The sequence below is a fragment of the Trichophyton rubrum genome, assembly GCF_000151425.1.
Source record: "Trichophyton rubrum CBS 118892 genomic scaffold supercont2.3, whole genome shotgun sequence".
Taxonomy (NCBI): domain Eukaryota; kingdom Fungi; phylum Ascomycota; class Eurotiomycetes; order Onygenales; family Arthrodermataceae; genus Trichophyton; species Trichophyton rubrum.
This window is the reverse complement of record NW_003456426.1, coordinates 1,860,511-1,879,936: the sequence shown is the minus strand read 5'-3', so window position 1 is coordinate 1,879,936 and position 19,426 is coordinate 1,860,511. Positions and strand designations below refer to the sequence as shown.

At 48.1% G+C, this 19,426-nt stretch overlaps 7 protein-coding genes and 2 non-coding genes across 14 annotated transcripts; 5 read left to right on the top strand and 4 right to left on the bottom strand.

Annotated features, from left to right (window-relative positions):
- Nucleotides 1-1,164: 1,164 nt before the first annotated feature.
- Nucleotides 1,165-2,843, top strand: TERG_03438 (uncharacterized protein; the record flags this gene model as incomplete). The annotated part of the gene is made up of 5 exons (XM_003236345.1): nt 1,165-1,382; nt 1,451-1,830; nt 1,923-2,126; nt 2,188-2,344; nt 2,402-2,843. 5 exons carry the CDS (start codon nt 1,165-1,167, stop codon nt 2,841-2,843), a joined length of 1,401 nt encoding a protein of 466 aa, XP_003236393.1.
- A 165-nt stretch (nt 2,844-3,008) lies between these two features.
- On the bottom strand, nt 3,009-4,254 carry TERG_11998 (uncharacterized protein; the record flags this gene model as incomplete). The annotated part of the gene is made up of 6 exons (XM_003236344.2): nt 3,009-3,083; nt 3,146-3,287; nt 3,339-3,382; nt 3,438-3,630; nt 3,686-3,731; nt 3,789-4,254. 6 exons carry the CDS (start codon nt 4,252-4,254, stop codon nt 3,009-3,011), a joined length of 966 nt encoding a protein of 321 aa, XP_003236392.2.
- Nucleotides 4,255-4,321: 67 nt separating this feature from the next.
- Nucleotides 4,322-5,733, bottom strand: TERG_11997 (uncharacterized protein; the record flags this gene model as incomplete). The annotated part of the gene is made up of 5 exons (XM_047751023.1): nt 4,322-4,794; nt 4,854-5,207; nt 5,274-5,410; nt 5,483-5,603; nt 5,667-5,733. The coding sequence occupies 5 exons, from the start codon at nt 5,731-5,733 to the stop codon at nt 4,322-4,324; spliced, it is 1,152 nt and encodes a 383-aa protein (XP_047605941.1).
- A 500-nt stretch (nt 5,734-6,233) lies between these two features.
- Nucleotides 6,234-8,698, bottom strand: TERG_03436 (uncharacterized protein). Of its 3 annotated transcripts, XM_003236343.2 has the most exons (3): nt 8,153-8,698; nt 7,978-8,073; nt 6,234-7,914 (listed from the first exon to the last, which is right to left on the bottom strand). In XM_003236343.2, exons 1-3 carry the CDS (start codon nt 8,245-8,247, stop codon nt 6,687-6,689), a joined length of 1,419 nt encoding a protein of 472 aa, XP_003236391.1. In that variant the 5' UTR covers nt 8,248-8,698; the 3' UTR covers nt 6,234-6,686. The 3 variants fall into 3 exon arrangements, with proteins under 3 accessions (XP_003236391.1, XP_047605939.1, XP_047605940.1); XM_047749571.1 differs by having other exon boundaries at nt 7,978-8,698; XM_047749572.1 differs by having other exon boundaries at nt 6,234-8,073.
- TERG_10531 lies at nt 8,684-8,788 on the top strand. The gene has a single exon. It is a non-coding gene; the product is annotated as a tRNA-Cys (tRNA).
- A 52-nt stretch (nt 8,789-8,840) lies between these two features.
- On the top strand, nt 8,841-11,681 carry TERG_03435 (tRNA pseudouridine(38-40) synthase). Of its 2 annotated transcripts, XM_047748083.1 has the most exons (3): nt 8,841-9,758; nt 9,817-10,998; nt 11,059-11,681. In XM_047748083.1, exons 1-3 carry the CDS (start codon nt 9,640-9,642, stop codon nt 11,267-11,269), a joined length of 1,512 nt encoding a protein of 503 aa, XP_047604057.1. In that variant the 5' UTR covers nt 8,841-9,639; the 3' UTR covers nt 11,270-11,681. The 2 variants fall into 2 exon arrangements, with proteins under 2 accessions (XP_047604057.1, XP_047605938.1); XM_047749570.1 differs by having other exon boundaries at nt 9,817-11,681.
- TERG_10530 lies at nt 8,931-9,003 on the top strand. Its single transcript has one exon. It is a non-coding gene; the product is annotated as a tRNA-Cys (tRNA).
- A 68-nt stretch (nt 11,682-11,749) lies between the features above and the next one.
- On the bottom strand, nt 11,750-16,441 carry TERG_03434 (uncharacterized protein; the record flags this gene model as incomplete). Of its 3 annotated transcripts, XM_047749569.1 has the most annotated exons (5): nt 11,974-12,585; nt 12,638-13,368; nt 13,426-13,810; nt 13,934-16,303; nt 16,370-16,441. In XM_047749569.1, 5 exons carry the CDS (start codon nt 16,439-16,441, stop codon nt 11,974-11,976), a joined length of 4,170 nt encoding a protein of 1,389 aa, XP_047605937.1. The 3 variants fall into 3 exon arrangements, with proteins under 3 accessions (XP_003236389.1, XP_047605937.1, XP_047605936.1); XM_003236341.2 differs by having other exon boundaries at nt 11,750-12,585; nt 13,426-16,303; XM_047749568.1 differs by having other exon boundaries at nt 12,638-13,810.
- A 559-nt stretch (nt 16,442-17,000) lies between these two features.
- TERG_03433 (uncharacterized protein) lies at nt 17,001-19,142 on the top strand (the record flags this gene model as incomplete). The annotated part of the gene is made up of 2 exons (XM_047748082.1): nt 17,001-17,183; nt 17,229-19,142. The coding sequence occupies 2 exons, from the start codon at nt 17,001-17,003 to the stop codon at nt 19,140-19,142; spliced, it is 2,097 nt and encodes a 698-aa protein (XP_047604056.1).
- Nucleotides 19,143-19,426: the final 284 nt, after the last annotated feature.

Sequence of the window (19,426 nt, the reverse complement as noted above, 5' to 3'; positions counted from 1 at the left end):
GAAACATTGAACTAAAATCCCGTCGAAATCATCTTCTCGACAAATTTTCTACGTCCATGTGGGTTCATTAGTTAGTTGGCTGTTGATCGACTGCGCCAGGGCAGATCGGGTCACCATGATTGCCCTAACCAGACAAACTTACGAAGTACGCATTCAGGAGAACCAGACTCCAAGCTATTTACTCCTCACTACGTCCTCAATCAGTGCCCAAAACTATGGATTATCCCGATGATCTTGGTTTATAGAGCTCTGAAACTAATCTACAGCAACCATGGGCCAATTACAAGCTTGCTAACACCCACTCAGTCCTATTCAGGCTCCAGCTTGAAGTTACTGCATGCCATGCATCCTTCCTCAAAGTGTACTACCTTGGCTTGCATCCTTATCGAGAACTGTGCTCCTTGCACCCGTCATGCTTCTTTTGGCAACGTCGCCCGGGTATCCGGTCGGCATGGATCGATGGACATTCTCCGTAGTTCGGTTGGCAAAAGGTCAAGCGCGCTTATAAATTTAAAAAATTTTAACTTTGCAAGGTGCGGTGGCTGAACTTTAATTAGCCTTTCTCCTTCCGAGAGCTCGGATCCCGGGCCTTAACTTTAAATGACTTAGCTCGGGAGAAGATGAACCGTGCAGACAACAAACAAGTGTGCAATTTTTGCTCGAGATAGCCCAATGCTAGCTACCACTACTACCGCCACGTTCCCACATTTGGCAAGTTAAATTTGCATTACAAATTTTCATACAGGCTGATGGATTTGGGAACCAGAAAGGAGAGCATTTGAATTGACAGAATCCGCCTTGGCCTTTGGCGTCATTCCAGAACCCACCTGAACCCCTTTTTCAAGAAGCACCTTGTTAGGCACCATGCTTAAAACTACCGGTAAATTCGGGCATGAGTTGCGGTAAGATCTACGGCAAGCTCTGATCAAGTAGCAGCTGTGAAACGCTTACGACTCTTCAGGGAGGGAAAATTCATTCCATTTGCCCCTCCGAAGCCACTTTTTTTTATTTCCCCGTGTGAATACGATCTGAGATCTCGCTGATATGGATATATAAGACCGTTATGTCTCCAGTTCTAGCCCAGTTACGACTCTATCAGATGCCCAAGCTCACACTGATACCAGCCCTTGTTATCCCTTATTCATCTGCCTACCCTTAGTCAAGATGCATTCCCCCGATACACATCAAGAATCTTCGGAAAAAAAAGGGTTCACTACCGCAGATACAACCCCCGCTCATACGCCGCTGGAAACAAGCCGTCGTAACTCTGAATGTTATCAGCGCGAAGGAGACTCCGTATCAGATGAGAAGGATCAAGTAGATGGCGGTCTTAGGGCATGGCTTGTTCTTCTCGGTGCCTGGCTGTGCTTTGCCAACTCATGGTACGCAACTACCTTCTTACTTGATTGTCTTTCCTGTCAATTAGTCCAACTAACAGCCTACCTGATAGGGGCATAACCTCTGTCTTTGGTGTATTTCAATCATACTATCTGGAAACCGGCATTCTCGGCCCCTCATACTCAGCGTCATCCATATCATGGATTGGGTCGATACAAGCATTCCTCACTATGTTTGCTGGTGTCTTCTCAGGCCATCTTATGGACACAGGCTACACGCAACAGGTTCTATTTGTTGGCACTGGTTTGATCGTCCTTGGAACCGCGTTACTCTCAGTCTGCAAGGAATACTACCAAGTCCTTCTTACACAGGGTATCTGTGTTGGTATCGGAAGTGGTATGCTGCTTCTTGTATCATTAGCGATGTTATCTATGTGGTTCAAAAAGAAAAAGATGCTTGCTGCAGGTGTGGCGTCAACAGGGAGCGCAATTAGTGAGTGGCTTGTTCTAGTTCACCCACCGGCTACAAACTTTTCAGCCTTGCATTACGGGTGCATAATACTGACGAATCATGACTACTTCCAGCTGCATTCTACGTACCGATCGCCTTAGGTAAACTGTTTGCAACTATTGGTTTTGCCTGGACCGTTCGAGTATACGCGCTTATCATACTTCTCACTGCTGGGACAGCATGTTTGGTGATGACCCCCAAGAAAGTCGCCTTCAAACATGGACCATTGATCAACGTGAACTACTTCAAAGATCCGAAGTTTACCCTGTTTGTCATTGGTAAGATATGTCGCTACCCCTGATAACAGGCTGAAATTGAAAAGCTAACTACTAGTCTTAGCTTTCGGTTTCACTATGGCTGCCAACTATATCCCTTACTTCTATCTAACAGCCTATGCAAAGGCTCTAAACGTCAAGTCGGGAACACTGGGCCTTGTCAGCATTATAAACGCTGTCTCAGCCGTCAGCCGCCTTCCTCCCGCCCTCTTAGCCCATTAGTGAGTACCAGCTACACCCCTAAACGAATACGCCTTGCCTATTAACATAATCCCTAGCATTGGCGGTGCAAACACTCTCATCATCTGCTGTGGACTATCGACTGTGACCCTCTACCTATACACCTTGACAACATCAACATTTGGCGGACTCGTAGCTCTCGCTGCGTGTTATGCCCTAGCCTCTGGTGGAGTTCTTTTCCTGCCACCCATGATATTATCCAACTTCGCTGGCAATGACCGTGCACAGTATGGTACCATGATTGGCATGGGCTATACAATTGGCGCCATAGGCGTGTTGGTCGGTAACCCAATTGCCGGTGCCACGATTAGCGGTTCTGCAACGAATACAGCAGCAGGAGAAATAGGAGACATAGGCAAGGCGCACAGCAAGTACCTGGGCGTCTGGATCGTCGCGGGATCTTCCATGGCAATTGCCACAGCACTACATTTTAGCGCAAGGATGATCTGGGTGAATTGGAAAATCAAGTCTCGGGTATAAGGGGGAAGCTGACGTTTGCATGACGACCGACTGCATCTGGGAAAGCCGGGAAAGGGGAATAAAGGATAAATTTTCGATTTCAACTGGAATCAGTTTATTGAGACTGTTTCAAAAAGTTCATTCTATCATAGACTATTTATATTCACCTTCTAGTGTAAATGTTTTTTAGCTATTACTTGATACAACTTGACTATCTGTCCGAGCTTGTTCTTGCTTATGCCGTTCTCCCGGCAAAACAATCTATAATAAAGTTAGAACACTACCTATTTAGTCTAAGCAAGAGAGTTTGTATTTGTACGTACCGCCCGATCAAGCTCATAGGGTAGGCCACGGTGTCGGCCACGGACCATCATTGCACACATCACTAGCTTACTGATGGTGGTAAACTTACCAGATAACCCAGCATTTATACTTGGATGGCCAAGGGATAGGCCGACATTTCCGCTAATGAACTGTTAACTTTCATTCCTAAATCAATAAAATGGAATCACGTACTAGGCAGAAACAACTTCGAAAAAGATAGCGAAGATCTGGAAGGCCTGAGTGATATAAATTAGTATGCACACATAGACTGATTCTTTCATGATAACTCACAGGGTCAGCCAGGTCCGCGATCTTATCCCCTTCTGCTATAGTTATGAGAAAGACGCCTAGGAAGATGTACCATAGGTCAAAGGCAAGTTGTTTCTTGATATGCTGGCTCAAGTAAGACGAGGAGTCCGAGTTCTCATCGACCTCTTCTTCAGACTCGTATAGACCCAATGATGACTCTTCGTAAGTGTTTGTCCTGTATTGTATTAGTTCAAAATTCTGGTGTCAAATATTTTAGGGGGCTGACATACTTTCTCATACTGATAGCTACCGGAAAGACAGAAATATACATCATCACTACCAAAGATGTTAGCCGCACAGATTCCCAGATAGCAGGACGCAATAACAACTTACCCATCAAACTAAATTGTACAGCAGGATGAATCTTAGACAAGGAAAACGTGGTAGCTCCGGCCGTTCTTGATGCAGTAGACTGAAAAGATGCAGCGCATAATCGATGCCATGTTGTATCTATCGCTGTGACTTCCGGATTCTTCAGGTCCAAAATCATGAAGAGCATGATATCCAATCCGTTGAGCAGCACAAGTGTCCCCAGCAACGTCCACGTTGTTCGACTGGGGAACAGAAGTGTGTAGCACCTTCTGGGGTGGTCAAGAAGGAAGTTCAGTGGTTCCCGGATAGCTGAGGCTTTGGGCGAAATGTGAAACATGCACCATATGATGAACCGGAGCATGCAAGGGTAAGCAGTATTGCCGACGAGGATGAGAAAAGTCATGAGGAGCATTGGAAATGTGCTGGCGCGAAAGTTGACCATAGAGTCTGGGGTGAGAGCAAAACCTAGGTTGTTATACGTTGTCATGGCGGAATAAAAGGCCCTTCGAGAATGTCAGTCTCTCGGTTTAGAAATTTGGATGTGAAGGGAGAACTCACCACCAGACTGGATTTATTCCATTCGTTGCGAGATACTGTCTGTGACTTGAATCCGCAGAATAAATCCAGATTACAAGGCATATAGACCCCAACAGTAGGAATCCAAAGAAATAGCCCCCCACTATTCTAGCTAGCAGCTTCAAGCTCCGATATTCAATACCGCCTAATTCAATTCTCTGCTCTTCGGTTAGGTTGAGGAATTGAGAATTCCGGCCTATGGTAGGAGTATATGATAGATATGGCGCTTGAGAGCCTCTTGAACCAGTCCTGCTGAGGGGCTGTAGAGAACGAGAAACTGATCGAGAGCGAGATCTAGGGCGAGATGCGCTGCCCAGGACAAAAGCTGATGAAGCGGCTTGTTCCACAGATGTTGCGTGAGATAGGATTTTTCCCAGCTTTCCTCTTTCACGTACGCTCGATGCGCCTGCAATTGACGGATCGACAGATGTTGCTTTGGTGAGTTCATCTCCTGCACTGTATTAGAATAGCTAGGCAGAATAAGAGAATGCTATCTTGAGAACATCTCACCATCAGTTTCTTCATCGACTTCATGGACCCTATGGCCGGCTTCAAACTCTCTGGGACCGGGAATCCTAAGAGCCTTCTCCCTCGGTCTGAAGGTATCTGTCGAGAATGAAACGTGTCCAGGTCCAGCATTTGGCAGTTGTTTTTCAACAGTGGCCCGCTTGGGGTCATCCTGCACCTTTTCATCTGGAGGGTGAGCGTTTCTATGCTTCAACCCTTCAGGCTCTCCGGCTTCTGCTGGCTCCGATGAAATGGCGGGTATCTCTGTGGCTGTGGCCGAAGCAGTCGCCCTGTGGCTTCTTGGGCCATGCTCAATATGATGAGACCGTTCCGTAGATGGTAGACGAGAGAAACGCACTTGGTATTCAGTTAATATCGCGTTCGCCGTCGTATTAAGCACAATAATATATTAAGTCTGCATACCTATTTCTTTGAACTTGGACTCAAACCAGTACAACCGCACTAGGACGACAATGAAGTTGACGAAGCATATGTTACCAAGTATAGGACTGATATAAAGGACTACCTGCTGGTAGGTAGTCAGTTCCTTGAAGTCGATACTATGTCTCTAGAGTTAGATGCATATATTCCATCTCGTCAGATATATGAAGACATATCAAGACATCACGTACGAGTTCAGTCCTGTCATCGTAGCTGCTCCTACACCTTGGAACAAGGCATCGATCGCAGTCATATTCTTCAGGGGATATATCATCACCATCCCAAGGAGACACAGAAACACGATATAGGCATCTACCTAACCCGTCAGTCCAGCTCAAGATCTGTACAGCATCAGCGACAAGGACAATAACTCACAATGCACCACAATAAAAGACGGCCTGGAAACACGCGGCCACACGATTGAATAAAACATCCTGAACATTCAGCTCCAACCTGCGAGCTGTTTAAGAGGCGAGATAAGCAGAGGGAGGCTTCAAGGCACGTCTGAACAGAGACATCACTATCAAAGCCGCAACGAGCTGATAAATAGGCAGCAGCCGGATACTTATAACGAACAACCAGTTAATGCTCGTTAACCAGTTATTCAAGAGGCGTGAAATGATAGTTTAACGTCCATGAAATGAAACTGAAGGGAAAAAAAGGGCAAGCTATATAAATTTCCCGAGCAGAGACAGGAACGGGGATCCGGGGACAGGGATACCAGGGCCAAAGCAGAGCCAACCGCAGCCCTTGCACGGCTTTCGTTCTTTCTTTCTTGCTCTCGAATTTGCTCCAGTGAAAGGCCAAGGCAGCCCGGCGGTCACTGGGTGGCCATTTAACTAGTTAGCGAGCTCGAAGCTTGTGAGAAAGCGCGGTTTCTTTGCTTCTTTTCCATGTGGAGGCCAGTCGAATTTGATACCGGGAAGTTTTTCTGTGTTGCCGGCAAGGGTTTTAAGGGGGCGGCCGAGCCAGTAGTTGTGAGCTTAGCGTAGGGCTTGTCTCTTTGAGCGGTGAATCATTTCTTGCATCGAACCGGAGAGGCTGGTCATGCCAGATGGAATGGTTGTTGGACAGTGAATGATGGCTTTGATGGATTGGTGATAATTAGACAAGCGGGTTGTTTGCTGCTACATGATCTTGTAATGCTACGGTGGGTGTACTATTCCGATCGAGCAAAGGGTCGCTCATCAAGCTATGGAGTATTAGCCATCAGTTTATGAAGACGGCAGAGTGGTGCAACAATAGGATCTGCTATTACCTTTGCCGTAGATGGATGTGTTGTAATATGGTACACGGTGGTAGAGGAATTCGATAGCAAAAGACGCATGCATCCCCGGACGCCCAGTACATGGCAAGAAAAAGAAACGAAAAGCAATAAAGATGTTAAAGACACGATTAAACGTCCTCAAACTCCTCTTCGTCCTCGTCAGAGCCGGCATCTTCCTCCTTCTTGACCACCGGCTCCGTCTCTGTCTCCGGCTCCAGCTTAACCTTCTTAGCCGCCGGTCCATCCTCCTCTGCGGGCGTGATAGGCGTCCCCGCATTCGTGTTGGGTCCGCTAGTGCCAGATTCAGAGTCAAGCTCTCTCTTGAGGCTGCTGCCGCTGGCGGTGGTGGTGCCATTCGCACTGCCGGCTCCGCTTCCGTTGACTGTGGGGGTCCCGTTGGCCGTGGCTGTGGCGGAGTCCGACTGAGCACCTGCATCGGGAGTGGCACTGACGTCTTCAAATTCCTCCTCGTCTTCGTCATCGTCGTCAGACGACTCCGCGGCCTCAAGCTCCTTCTCCCGTGCCATTTCGGCGTAGTAAGTAGCAATAGTATCGTCCATGTCCTTCTTCTCTTCTTCCTCTTCATCTTTAATGCCGACTTTGCTGTCTTCAGCGGCAGCGTCAGAGGTTGCAGTTGCCGTTGCGGTTGCGGCTGTGGGGGCAGTACCGTTCGGCTCGACCTTGACGGTGGGCAGGTTGCTCGCTTCGGTGGAGACGGTGGAATGAGTATGCCAGACTGGAAGTGCGTTCTGTTTCTCCAGAGCAGCCTTTCGTGCTTCTTTCTGCGCCTGTTCTTCCGCGTTCTTCTCCGCAGACGAAGAAAGACTGACTTCCAACGCCGATGCATCCGTCTTATTGACTCCTTTGACAGTCGACGAACCCTTTTTGTTGACTGCGATCGCAACCTTCGTCGGGTTCGTGTGTTGGTTCCGTATCACGTCTACCTTGTGCTCCCACGCAGTGTCAAAATCGTTGGGAGGGATTTCGGTAGAGTCGATTTGGATCAGGAGTTTCAGAATGGAGTCCAACTGCGCCATAAGCTTGCTGTTCTTCTCGTGGCCGCTCCTGTCCGCAGCAGCCCCCTCGACTTCATCAACTGTCGATAGGGTAGCGTTGCACCGCAGACACTCGAACCCTTCCGGTCCCACGTTGCTGAGCACCTCCAGCTGGGTCCATTCGGCCGAACATCGCTGGCAGATGAACTCCTTCCTTTCCTGGTTGGGCGTGTATTGCGCTTTGATAGACGAGGTCAGGCGAGACACTCGATACTTGATCGCATCGATGACCGGATACAGTGGAATGTAGTAGTATTCGCGAGGGCGAGTCTGGCCTTCTCGCATCTCGGTCCGGTGGTGTCTGATGGGACATCAGTGTTAGCATCCCCGTTTTCTAGCGCATCTCTTTAACAAAGAGACTTACACAGCTATAAGCCTGTCCTCGCGGAGGCGACCACAAAGCTTCCGCACATCTTTCTGTTGCATCCCCAGAAGGAGGGCTAGATCCTCGGCGTTTAAGCTGTAGTATCAAAAAAGGGAGAGATCAAATTAGCTAGGCCTCTCTCAAGTCTCAGAAACCAAGAGGAGGCAAGGCATACACTGAGTGTATGAAGAGTGCATCTATGACGAGGATATGACGGGTCTCGTAAAATGCCCGCGCCGTCATCCGAATAAGAGTTCCTGCGAGATCCATGCTGGCGGTTTCTCCCCAAGACCAGTTCTGCAGTCTGCTGGCGATGCTGGCGGCGTTGTCGGCCTGCTGGTGTGTTGCTTCGGAGGGGGGAGGTGTGTGCCTATCTCATTGCGCCAGGCTGAAGGGGCGCCCTCCGCGCGGCAGCGAGGCTGACCGTGAGCGAGAACCCGATCTACAGACGCAACGACGCTTAGCTATCCGATCAGTAGCAGCCCAGCGAGCTATCTGGCTTGTCCGTGGACGTCGAAGCTGGTGATGTGCCGTCGAATCGAATATTTTATGCCTTTTCCGATATTTGAATCATGGACTTGCTAAGTAAGTACTTAGTAATACGGTGAGTAAGAGAGTCGCGACGAAACGATGAGTAAGCATGACACCGCTTTTCGCTTAGACTTGCATAAAAAGCTCTTCCGACACGAATCCACCACAACAACACGGGCTGGTGGCGCAGCGGTTAGCGCAGGGGATTGCAGCTATGTTTCTCCACAACGAGAAGTGATATGTTATCCCAAGGTCCCCGGTTCAATTCCGGGTCAGCCCTGTTTCTTTTTTATTTATTTATTTTTTTATATCCCTTACCTATGTTCCCTAGTTCTCACTTATATCAGATTATTTACTTGTTCAATCCTATTCTTAAAGGCATTCGAACGTGAACCCCTCAAGAAGGAAAAAGCGACGTCCCCGGGTCGGTGGCGTAGTGGTTATCGCAGACGATTGCAGATCGTAAGGTGCCCAGTTCGATTCTGGGTCGACCCTAACATGTGTCTGTAGTGTTTTTGATATTCTCAACGGCTCCTGCCTGCCTACCTTACAGTCAGGATAATATTCTTTTGCCCCTGTGATGGCTTGTTGGTCTCGCTGTTGTTCTTTTTGAGGCTCTAAAATTAGGTCATGTGATGTATTAGCTAATTGGTTAGGTAATTGTTCTTGACTAAGCTAAAGTCTGACTTCGATCTTGAGAATAACAGAAAAAGTGGAAAATATGAAGCGAAACAAGAGCAGAAGATATCTCGAATACGCCGCAGCATTGATAGATGAAAGTTGCAAGTTCAGTTCTCCCAGCATGGATTCAGCTGTCCAGAACCCCAGTCCGGGCGAGAATCCTGCTAAACAAGACCCTCCTGCCTCTCAGGCGACTGTCGCAGACCAGGCCGGTGAGCAGAAGATGAACTCCAGCGCAACTGGAAGAGGTGGCCGAAATAAACAGAAAGATATGGGAAGGAAGGCTTACCGGTAGGTATCCCCTATCTCAGGAGAGACTTTTGTATTTCTCTGCATAATTCTGCTTGGTCATGACCAACTAACTAAGTCAGAAATAAACACATAGATAGGCGCGCAGCAAACGACCGGCAGGAGGCCAAGCGGAGGAAGCTTGAGCAGGGAGAGAACCCAATGCCAATATACGCCACTCAATTCTCTCAGGAGGATATTGATGCCGATGTGCGGCGGCCAAAAAAGAAGGTTATTGTCATGTTGGGCTACTCTGGCACCGGATACCATGGAATGCAACTGTAAGCACCACACATCTCATAAATGGCCAAGAAAACTCTCTCTCTAACAAATTTGTAGATGTCCTACTGAAAAAACGATTGAAGGAGACTTATTTGCGGCTTTTGTTGCCGCTAACGCCATCTCCAAGGCCAACGCCGTGGACCCTAAGAAATCATCCTTTGTCCGCTGCGCACGAACAGACAAGGGCGTACATGCTGCCGGAAACGTGGTCTCTCTCAAGCTCATCATTGAAGACCCAGATATAGTACAGAAGATCAATGAGAAGCTGAGTCCGCAAATCAGGGTGTGGGGCATCATCCCGGCCACTAAGGGATTCAGTGCCTATCAGTTCTGTGATTCCCGGATGTACGAATATTTGATACCCTCGCATTGCTTCCTCCCTCCCCATCCGAGCACTTTCCTGGCCCAGAAAATGGATGAAATGGCGGAGAAGCATGGTGATATGGAGGCTTTCAAGGAGAGACAGGCCGAGGTGGAGTCTTACTGGGAAGAAACAGACAAGAAGCACATCCAGCCAATAATAGATGCCCTGCCTGAGAAGATCAAGCCCTACGTTCAAGCTGCAGTTGGCTCCGTTGGCGGTGAAGAAGAGAAGGCAACTCCAGCCAACAACGAGTCTGGAGAAGCCTGTGAAGAGCGAACAGAAAGTGATACCAAAAAATCCGACCTTACACCTGACGAACAAGCCCAGGTTAACGTGGCAATCAAGGACATCAGAACGGCCTACTTTAAAGCCAAGAATGAATACCGTATACCCCCTGAACGCCTTGCACGCATCAATGCCGCATTAGCCCTCTACGTTGGCACTAAAAATTTCCACAACTACACCATCCAAAAGACCTTCCGTGATCCCTCCGCAAGACGCTTAATAAAGTCTTTTAAAATCTCCCGAGACCCCGTGGTCATTAACGGAACTGAATGGTTAAGCTTGAAAGTTCATGGCCAAAGCTTCATGATGCATCAGATCAGAAAGATGGTTGCAATGGTTGCTTTGCTCGTTCGTTGCGGAGCAGATATCAAGCGTATTGAAGAAAGTTATCAGAACTCCAGAATACCGATTCCGAAAGCCCCGGGTCTGGGACTGCTTCTTGAACGACCTATTTTCGACGGGTATAATAAGAAAGCCAAAGACCTCGGTAGAGAGCTGCTAGATTTTGACAAATATGAGAAGGAAATGGACGAATTTAAGCTTAAGGAGATATACCAGCGTATATTCACGGAAGAGGCTGAGAAACATGCGTAAGTTCCTCCACACTCCGTTTCTCGCGTTGACGACTACTAACATTTTACTTGCTGCAGTTTTGGAACCTTTTTCAATCATATTGATAGCTATAAAGAAAATACTTTCTTATATGTCACTTCAGGTGGCCTAGCTGCCTGCAGCTCGTCTACTACCCAACCCACCGCTGCTCAAGAGAAAGATGCCAGGAAGGCTGAAAGCAAGGTCCTCGCGGAGGTCGAGTCAGAATCCGAAGCAGAGCTTGTGGATAACGGTGAAGATGGCGGTTAGTAAGTATGGTAGGAGAGCCCCGTGTTAGTCACTTGCCTGCTGTATATAGATAGCTATTCAATATAGGAGTCAAATAAAGCCTCGTTCAAATGACCTTTTTTATATTATTATCATTATAAAGGTCTACTGTATCAAATCTCGCGTTACTATGAAGCTGTATCTGTGAAAAACGGCTATGACTGGGACATCCCATTTTTTCTAACAGTGAATACATAAGAGACAGAGGCAGACTTAGTTTTACTTCGAGCAAAGGAAAATAGGAAAAAGGGAGATATAGGTAAGTAAAAGTGAGCAGAGAAAAAGTAAATTCCTCAGTGTAGACATATAACTTGACCAGTCAATCATCATATCACAGCTGCGTATATTCATTAAGCGTGTCATGACGACCCTCCCCGAAAGATAAAGTAGCAAAGCAAAAAAAAAAAAAAAAAGAGAATAAAAACATAGAGCAGAAGAATGGACATATGAAATAGAGTAAAAAAAAAAAAGAAAGAAAGAAAGAAAGAAAGAAAATTGGAATAGAAAAGAAAATTGACGCGGAGGGAGGGACATTTGCGGGGACATGTGAGGTAGAGACAGTTATCCAGGAAAATCGACGACAAAAGGGACTTGTGCTACGAGGTAACAAGGGGGGAAGAAAAAGCACAGATTGCCTGCCAGAGATTGTGCTATACTACAGTCAGTAGAGTAGAAGAAAATGACCTTTAAAAGATGAGTGATCGGGTCTTTTGGCGTCGAGCCTCTTGGGAATTGATGTTGGGCTGCGATAGCTGTGGTTGATGTCGGGGACGTGGAATAGCCCCTGGAGTTGGCCTAGTTTGACCAATGTGTTGCTCCTTTGGAGGGGGTGGGGGTGCATATGAGTGTCTGACAAGCTTCTTTTCTTCAACAGTTGGTTTCTTATCCTCAACAGGCCGTTTGATGTTGAGGTTCTTTTCACGGCGAAGAACAAGATCGGTCCATGGTTTGGCTTGGCCACTTCCAGAGGAATGGCACTTTCCAACAGTCTCCGAGAGGACTTTCATCCAACCGTCCTTCTCGGCCCTGCTGTCGGCGTAGAAGTCAATAACCTCTCCGTTGCCGAAGCGAATTCGGAAGCCTTCTTCGACAAACATATAACCCTCTTCCTCCTCGGCAAAGGCAGATTTACGTCTTCGGCCACCCTTGGCAGATGTTTCTTTTTGAGTGAGAGATGACCTGTCATCTATCAACTTGACTGCTTTGGCCAAATTAATGGTGGCACGGGGCTGCCGAGTAACCTCGTGGAAGGCAGTTAATTTAGATCCTTGCAGTTTGAATAGACGGCGACGCCAGTACTGGTTGCTTGTTAGCTTGTAGTATTGTATTCATCTTCGAGCAGTAACTTACTGGACAATCGCCTCCTTGCTGGGACAAGAATCCTTCCCAATTTCTAGCAGCCGCATGGTCTGCTTCTCTCATCTCGCGAATACAGGCGTTCATGCTCTTTGGCATATCATCGTCAGTCGCACCTTTGGGCTTTGGAACATACAGCAATTGAAGCTCCAAGGTTCCAATCTTATATGGGGGTCGACGAGAGACAGTGGTGGCAGTGCTGCGTTTGCTCTTAACACTGCTAACAGTCTCGTCGATGGCCCATTCGTTGAAACAAGTTACATCAACAGTAAGTGGACGCCCAAAGGCTTTCTCCTCAAAATCGGCCAGGGATACATAAGCGCGTGCAAAGTTGCCATCCTTGTCAACAATCTTTCTGACTTTCTCCCAAGGATCGATGATATTGGCCAGGGCCTTTTCTTCTGCCTGTCTTTTCTGAAGTTGCTGTGCCTCCTGCTGCTGGCGAAGTTCCATCTCCCGGCGTTTCTTAGGGGAGGCAAAAACGCGACTGAAAGCAGAGGACTTCTGTGGCTTGGGGGCTTTCGTCGGAGAAGCGGGCCGTACCGGCTGTGGTTTAGGTTTGATTTGATCTGGTTTCATCTGCAAAGTTAACTGGAACTCAAGCTCCTGCATAACAACAAGCTCAAACTCCTGACCAATTGGAGCAGATCTGCCGAGTTCAAGACACGAAGTCGTAACACAATGCAAACCGTTGTCTAGAGTAAGAGAAAAGTAAGATCGTTCACCTAAATAAATGAGGTGAGTACGCATATTTTTTATCAGATTAGCCGAAGAAAACTCACCTCGAGGAAGGGGAAGATCCAAATCTTTGACACCAACAACCTTGACAAACAACCTTCCGCGGTCACCATCTTCTCCGTTATTGTCACAACCATCTCCAGTCTCAACCTCTATAGTCTCCTCAGCCCCATTTACTGCGTCTTTAACTGTACTTTCTTGGCCAGGAAGAGGTGGAACAGGCTCCTCTGCAATCTTCTTTCGAGGAATAGCTCCAGACATCTTAATGCTTTGGCGTCTTGCCTTGGGGGTCCAAGGCTCAGTGGTCCAGGTTTGCTGGCTGGCTTTCCTTGGGGAATTTGGAGCGGTGAGGGATTCTGTGTTAGCGTCATCCTCTGGGCGGCTTGTTGCAACTACCATTTTCGTGTTTTGTCTCATCAGGTAACCTCTCTGTTTTGTTGTAGTGGTGTCAGCTGTATTTCTATCAACGAAAGATGATGAAGCGTCTTGTGCTGAGTTGTCTGCGCCTGATATCTGTGCTGAGAATTGGGAAAAGGGGATGTCGAATGCTACCTTTTGAGCCTCCATAACTCGGTCAAACTCGGCATCAAGGCCAAAGCCGTCGCTGGCAGAGTCCACTTTAATGTCAAGCTTAACCAGCGAGCTAATTCGAGACTTCTCGGGCAGTGGCGCAAGTTCTAAGGGCTTGCGTTCTATCTGTTGTTCAAATTCAGTACTCTCCTCCTCCTTGACCGGTTGCTCCACGCGCTGCAAGGGCTTGAACTCTTCAATGGGTGAAACCGGAACATCTTGACCACTAACTCTACGCCGCGTTGCTGCCATGGTGCTTACATCGGCTGGAGTCAATGACGTGCGTGTCTTGTAAGTGCCTCCCGGGGCTTTTATAGTTGCTATCGGCTCTGGGACGATAAGCGACTGATCAGGGGATTCTGCGGGCGAAATTGGATGACGAATAACAGAATCGGGACTACCGGGGCGGTCAAGGGAATTGTGGACATTTTCCTGGCCAATGCGAGGAGGCTGGGCGAGCCTGTCTTCAGCAGGAGGCGTAGACTGATCAATGTAAGATGTGAACTGAACATCGAAATTAGGGTCTGCATCGGGGCCAGACATAGACGACGCTAATAAGTCATGCTCAGGATATTGAGGAGAATGGACAGACTTAGTGGGAGTCAATTCTCCGGAGCCCACTTCGAAGTTATGGAGAGTGCCTCCTGGAGGGGTGGGCACATCGTCCTTGGAGGTATCAGAGTAGCGGCTGCTTGAATCATCAACAATGTGACCCGGCGCCTCAGCGTGGTCAGTCTCTCCATTCGTATCATTCCCACTGAACATGGGAACAGAGTAGATATCCATATCGTCATCATCATCCTCCTCTTTTATGATCACAGTTTCGTCTTCGAAGGGTTGGTCGGTTTCCAGGGACGGAATTGGTACGTCCGGATCCAGAGGCAAAGAGTTGTAATTTCCAGAGTTGTGCAAAGTATCGTGATATTCACTCAACTCAGAAGACTCTTCCTGGCTCTTCATATTTTTCAGGATTGACTCGCGTGAAATACGGGGAGACTCAATTGCCGGAGACTCATCATTGCCCTCTGACTTTTGGCTATTGTCAAAGTCACGCTCAACACTTCTTTCCTTTGCTCCTGCGCGCCTCATCCGTCGCTCACGCTGTGTTTCTGCATCAGACTGATAGCTATGCTCACCACTCATCATCAACTTAAGTCTATCCTCGAGTGAGAGAGAATTGCGATCAGGGCTGGCGATATCTGATTTGGAGCAAGAGGCAGGACGAAGAGGTTGTGGCATGTCACGCTGAGCACTACTCCCGCGTTCAAATGCAGCATTCAACCCAGGGCTTGGAGAGCTTCTAGAGGTCTGAGGAGATGACTGGGAAGGTGGAAGCGGAGGGAGTGGGCGGCGCTCCCCGTTGGAGTCCAATGATTCAATGCGGTTCTTGAACAGAGTAGAATCCCTGGAGCTTGGTCTGATGTCAGGGCCTGGACTCCCGAAATCGTCATTAAAAGGATCTCCATCGCTTCCAACAGTCTCACCATTCGCGCTGTCCGGACTCATGTAGCGCCATTCGTCGGGGAGTACGACTGGAGTCTTATCAGTGTCTTCAAGCGATGCATCAAAACTGTCCTCGATCTCCATGGAATAGCTTTGATCAAAACTGTCTTCATTGCTTGCATCTTCAAAGCTTCCTTCACGCGAGCTAGAAGCCACGGATGAAGGGACGGGTGTGGTCATTTCATATTCATTGACCTGTGGGGGAGCAGCGTCGAATGTAACACTTTTTGTCTGGCGATGGTAGCTGTATCCTTCGGAGGTCATACTGACCCTACTTTCATCGGCATCGTCAGACCATATTTCATGCCGTGGATCGAATCCGGCTGATCCTCGGCCAAACCGGCTTGCTTTCGATAGCGAGGATTTGCCTGGCGACTGAGAAGTAGGGGATTTTATTAGGGAACTAGCATCCTCGTCTCCGCTTTTGGCCGTGGTTTGCGGTGTCCCCGCTCCCTCGCCGCTATTCCTAAATCCTGCAGTCTGCGATGGGAGTTGACGTCGAGCATCGATCTGACTTGTTCCATCTTGGCTGTTTTGAAACTGACAGCTTAGAGGCCTGCCACTTGCTAGTGGCCTCTCCAAAACCTGAATGTGAGTAGGATCATATTCCTGCTTGTGCTCCCTGGCGAACATGCTGCTGTTTTTGACACGCGAAGCGCGCATTAAATTCTCAATTGACGATCGTTTACTTGCAGAGGATGTCCTTGGGGACCCCTCATAGGGATCGCTATTCTCGTGGCCCAGCCTAAAAGGCGAACCAGCATCACGACCTTGCCAGAAGCGCCGCGGAGAGGTAGCATTGCTCAATGGAGAATTTTCAAATGGTGAAGATTCAGTACTTGCTGGATCCTGTTGGACGTGTCAGATATTTCACTCGGTATAGGCCAGGAGGGGAGAAAAGCAGTTTTAGTGTACCTTCCAGCTGGGAGAGTTGCGCTTCTGAGCCACTGGGCTGAGTTCAGAGAGTGGGCGCTGACTCGAACCCATTTTTCAATAGTAGATATTGAAATCTATACATGAAACAGGTCAGTATAGACATGATATCAAGATGGCCGATCCCGCCTCTCCGGGGAAAATCAATATGACACTCATACCTCAAACAAGTAGACGACACAAAGGCTCACCGCGAGCTAGTAAATGTAATATCTGTTGATATGATCTGCTGCGACTGCAATATCAAAGAATTTATTACCGGACAATGGGGAATAAAAATGGCTTCCACAAAGGATTGGAAAGAGTAGAATCGAGTCGCGAACAACAACGAATAACAAAAACAGGGCAAGTTGCGCAGCGCGCAAAGCGCTAACGAATGAGGGAACAGAAAGAGGACTGCGAGAGCAGTGTACCCCTGCAGGACGAAGAAGAGACTGTGCCTGAAGAAAAGGAGAAGAAGAAGAGGGGAAGAAGAAGGTGATGGTTTTGATGTCTGATGATGGGGTTGAAGTTGGAGTTGAGGAGTTGATATAAAGTGTTGACAAATAAAACGCAAAAGCCTATTTGTTGCCATGACAACAGCTTAGTAAGAAGGTTATTCAACAGCTGAGTCATGGCTGAGTCACTCGGTGCGGCAAAATATTCAGCCGAAGCCTATCCGGGCCCGGCCCAGGCAAACTCAAAAGTAAAAAAAAAAATATTGAAGAAAGCAAAAGGGAATCAACGACGACGACAGCGACGTCAACATTTTAGCGAAGTCATTGAAGCGGCAGCTGGGATATCAGAGATGCTGTCGGTAAGGGCCCCTTTGGGGCCTAAGACGATGTGTCTGTACTGTCAGATCACTCGCGCGAGTCTGCTGCCCGTCGGCGAGGCATTACAGCCATGGAGACAGCTCTCTCGTGCAGCTTCGACAGCCCATGCTCGACGGAAGCCCTCACGGATGAGGCTGTCGCCGAATGTAGCAAAGTCCGTGCTACCAGATGAGAAGTCCAAGAAGTCCGACCGGTTTGAGAACAGCCCGTTTGGAGCCATGAACCGGACCAGCGTTCGTCTACGGGATAACACCCGCCCCAGATCGGACGCCGAGCTCAGGCGAGCAGCCAAACCGAAGTTCAGAGATCAAGGAAAGGAAAAGGAAAAGAGCGAAGAATCGTGGATGAAGCCTCTGAAGATGCAGATTGCCCTAACTCCTGTGCCGTACAATCGACGTATGGCGATTAAGGAGAAGATTGCCGACATAACTTCATTCGACCAATTCCCGCTTCTCGACGTTGTGCGCGAGGCAGTGTATAAGAATGCGCTGGTGGGGATGGAGGATATTACTCCTACGCCCATTCAGCGTGTTGCCATACCGACACTGTTGGGCAACAATAACAAGACTCCCGACCCCGCTGCCCAAACAGACGACCTTGCGCCCAAGTACGACCAGTTCCTGCTCGCGGCGGAAACTGGCTCAGGCAAGACTTTGGCCTATCTTGTTCCTGTTCTTGATGCTCTCAAGCATGCTGAGGCCTTCCAGAAGGAACAGGACAAGATCGAGGCCGATGAAAAGGCGAAGAAAGAGCAGGAGGAAAAAGAGCGGCGAGAAAAGAACAACATATTTGAGTTGGAGTCCCCTGAGCTTACAACACCAGATACATACCAGGATGTTGCAAAGCCCCGAGTTATTATTCTGGTCCCTACATCCGAACTGGTGAACCAAGTAGGGCACTTAGTCAAGCAGCTCTCACACACGATCAAATTCCGTTCTGCTCTTATCAGCTCCTCGCAGACCCCGCGTAGGATTCGAAATAGTTTATTCAACCCCGCAGGTTTAGACGTGCTCATCAGTACGCCGCACCTGGTTAGCTCAATCGCAGAGTCTAATCCATACATTCTGAGTCGTGTAACTCACATCATTGCGGACGAGGCTGATTCCCTCTTTGACCGGTCTTTCTCACCAATCACCAACTCTATAATCGAACGAGCAGCATCAACGCTGAAGCAGCTCATTCTCTGCTCTGCTACAATTCCTCGACACTTGGATAATCGTCTTCGTGAACTATACCCTAATATTCGAAGACTCGTCACTCCAAATCTCCACGCTATTCCTCGAAGAGTCCAACTCGGTGTTGTCGATGTCGACAAAGAGCCCTACCATGGCAAAAAGTCCCTTGCATGCGCCGACGTCGTATGGTCCCTGGGCAAAGCTGGAAGCGGTGACGATGGGGACGCCTTTGCCCGTATCACCGGCACTCCAGAGACAAAACATATCATCGTATTTGTCAATGAACGCGAATCAGCCGAAGAGGTTGCTGGCTTCCTGGCTTCAAAAGGAATTGACGCTGTTGCCCTGACCCGTGACACTTCGGAGAAACGACAAGCTGAGATCCTCAATGAATTTACTCAGGCAAAGCCACAGCTCTCTGAAGAAGACAAGAAATTGCTTATGAAGAGCAAGCAACTTGACTCAGGCTCAATACCCTTCCTGCGAAATGACGAGCCCAAAAAGCCCAACTCAACAAAGTCACTGGACAACACTAAAGTCCTTGTCATTACTGACTTGGGATCCAGAGGAATCGATACTGTAGCTGTTCGAAACGTCATCTTGTACGATGTTCCTCACTCGACTATCGACTTCATTCATCGTCTGGGTCGTTTGGGTCGCATGGGCAGAAGAGGACGAGGTATTGTTCTTGTCAACAAGAAAGACCGAAAGGACGTCGTCAAGGGTGTCCGTGAAGCAATGTTTAGGGGACAAGCACTGATCTAACACTCATCTCCCCATTTCCACCATCTCTCTTTCCATACATGCATTTGTCTCCTTATATACCGTTCTGTATTATATACCATCTACATTGCATTGAATTCCCGGCGCCGGTTAAAATTGCATGATAGTGGGTAACTGATTGGAAGCAATATGAATGCAGGTTGGAAATAGTTATAGAAATACAATAAAATTATGACCTCCAGAGCTTCTTTTAGCTGACAAGTTTATAAACTTCAGAAATACAGATAGAATTGTGAACATTTGCTACTGAGAAAGTATTTGGCCAA

Coding starts and splice junctions, on each gene's coding strand:
- TERG_03436 (XM_003236343.2), bottom strand. CDS start 8,247: ATGGATCTCGCAGGAACTCTTATTCGGATGACGGCGCGGGCATTTTAC. Junction 8,074..8,152: donor GCACTCTTCATACACTCAGT/GTATGCCTTGCC, acceptor TTGATACTACAG/CTTAAACGCCGAGGATCTAG. Junction 7,915..7,977: donor GAGGACAGGCTTATAGCTGT/GTAAGTCTCTTT, acceptor ATGTCCCATCAG/ACACCACCGGACCGAGATGC.
- TERG_03435 (XM_047748083.1), top strand. CDS start 9,640: ATGCCAATATACGCCACTCAATTCTCTCAGGAGGATATTGATGCCGAT. Junction 9,759..9,816: donor GGATACCATGGAATGCAACT/GTAAGCACCACA, acceptor ACAAATTTGTAG/ATGTCCTACTGAAAAAACGA. Junction 10,999..11,058: donor GAAGAGGCTGAGAAACATGC/GTAAGTTCCTCC, acceptor TACTTGCTGCAG/TTTTGGAACCTTTTTCAATC.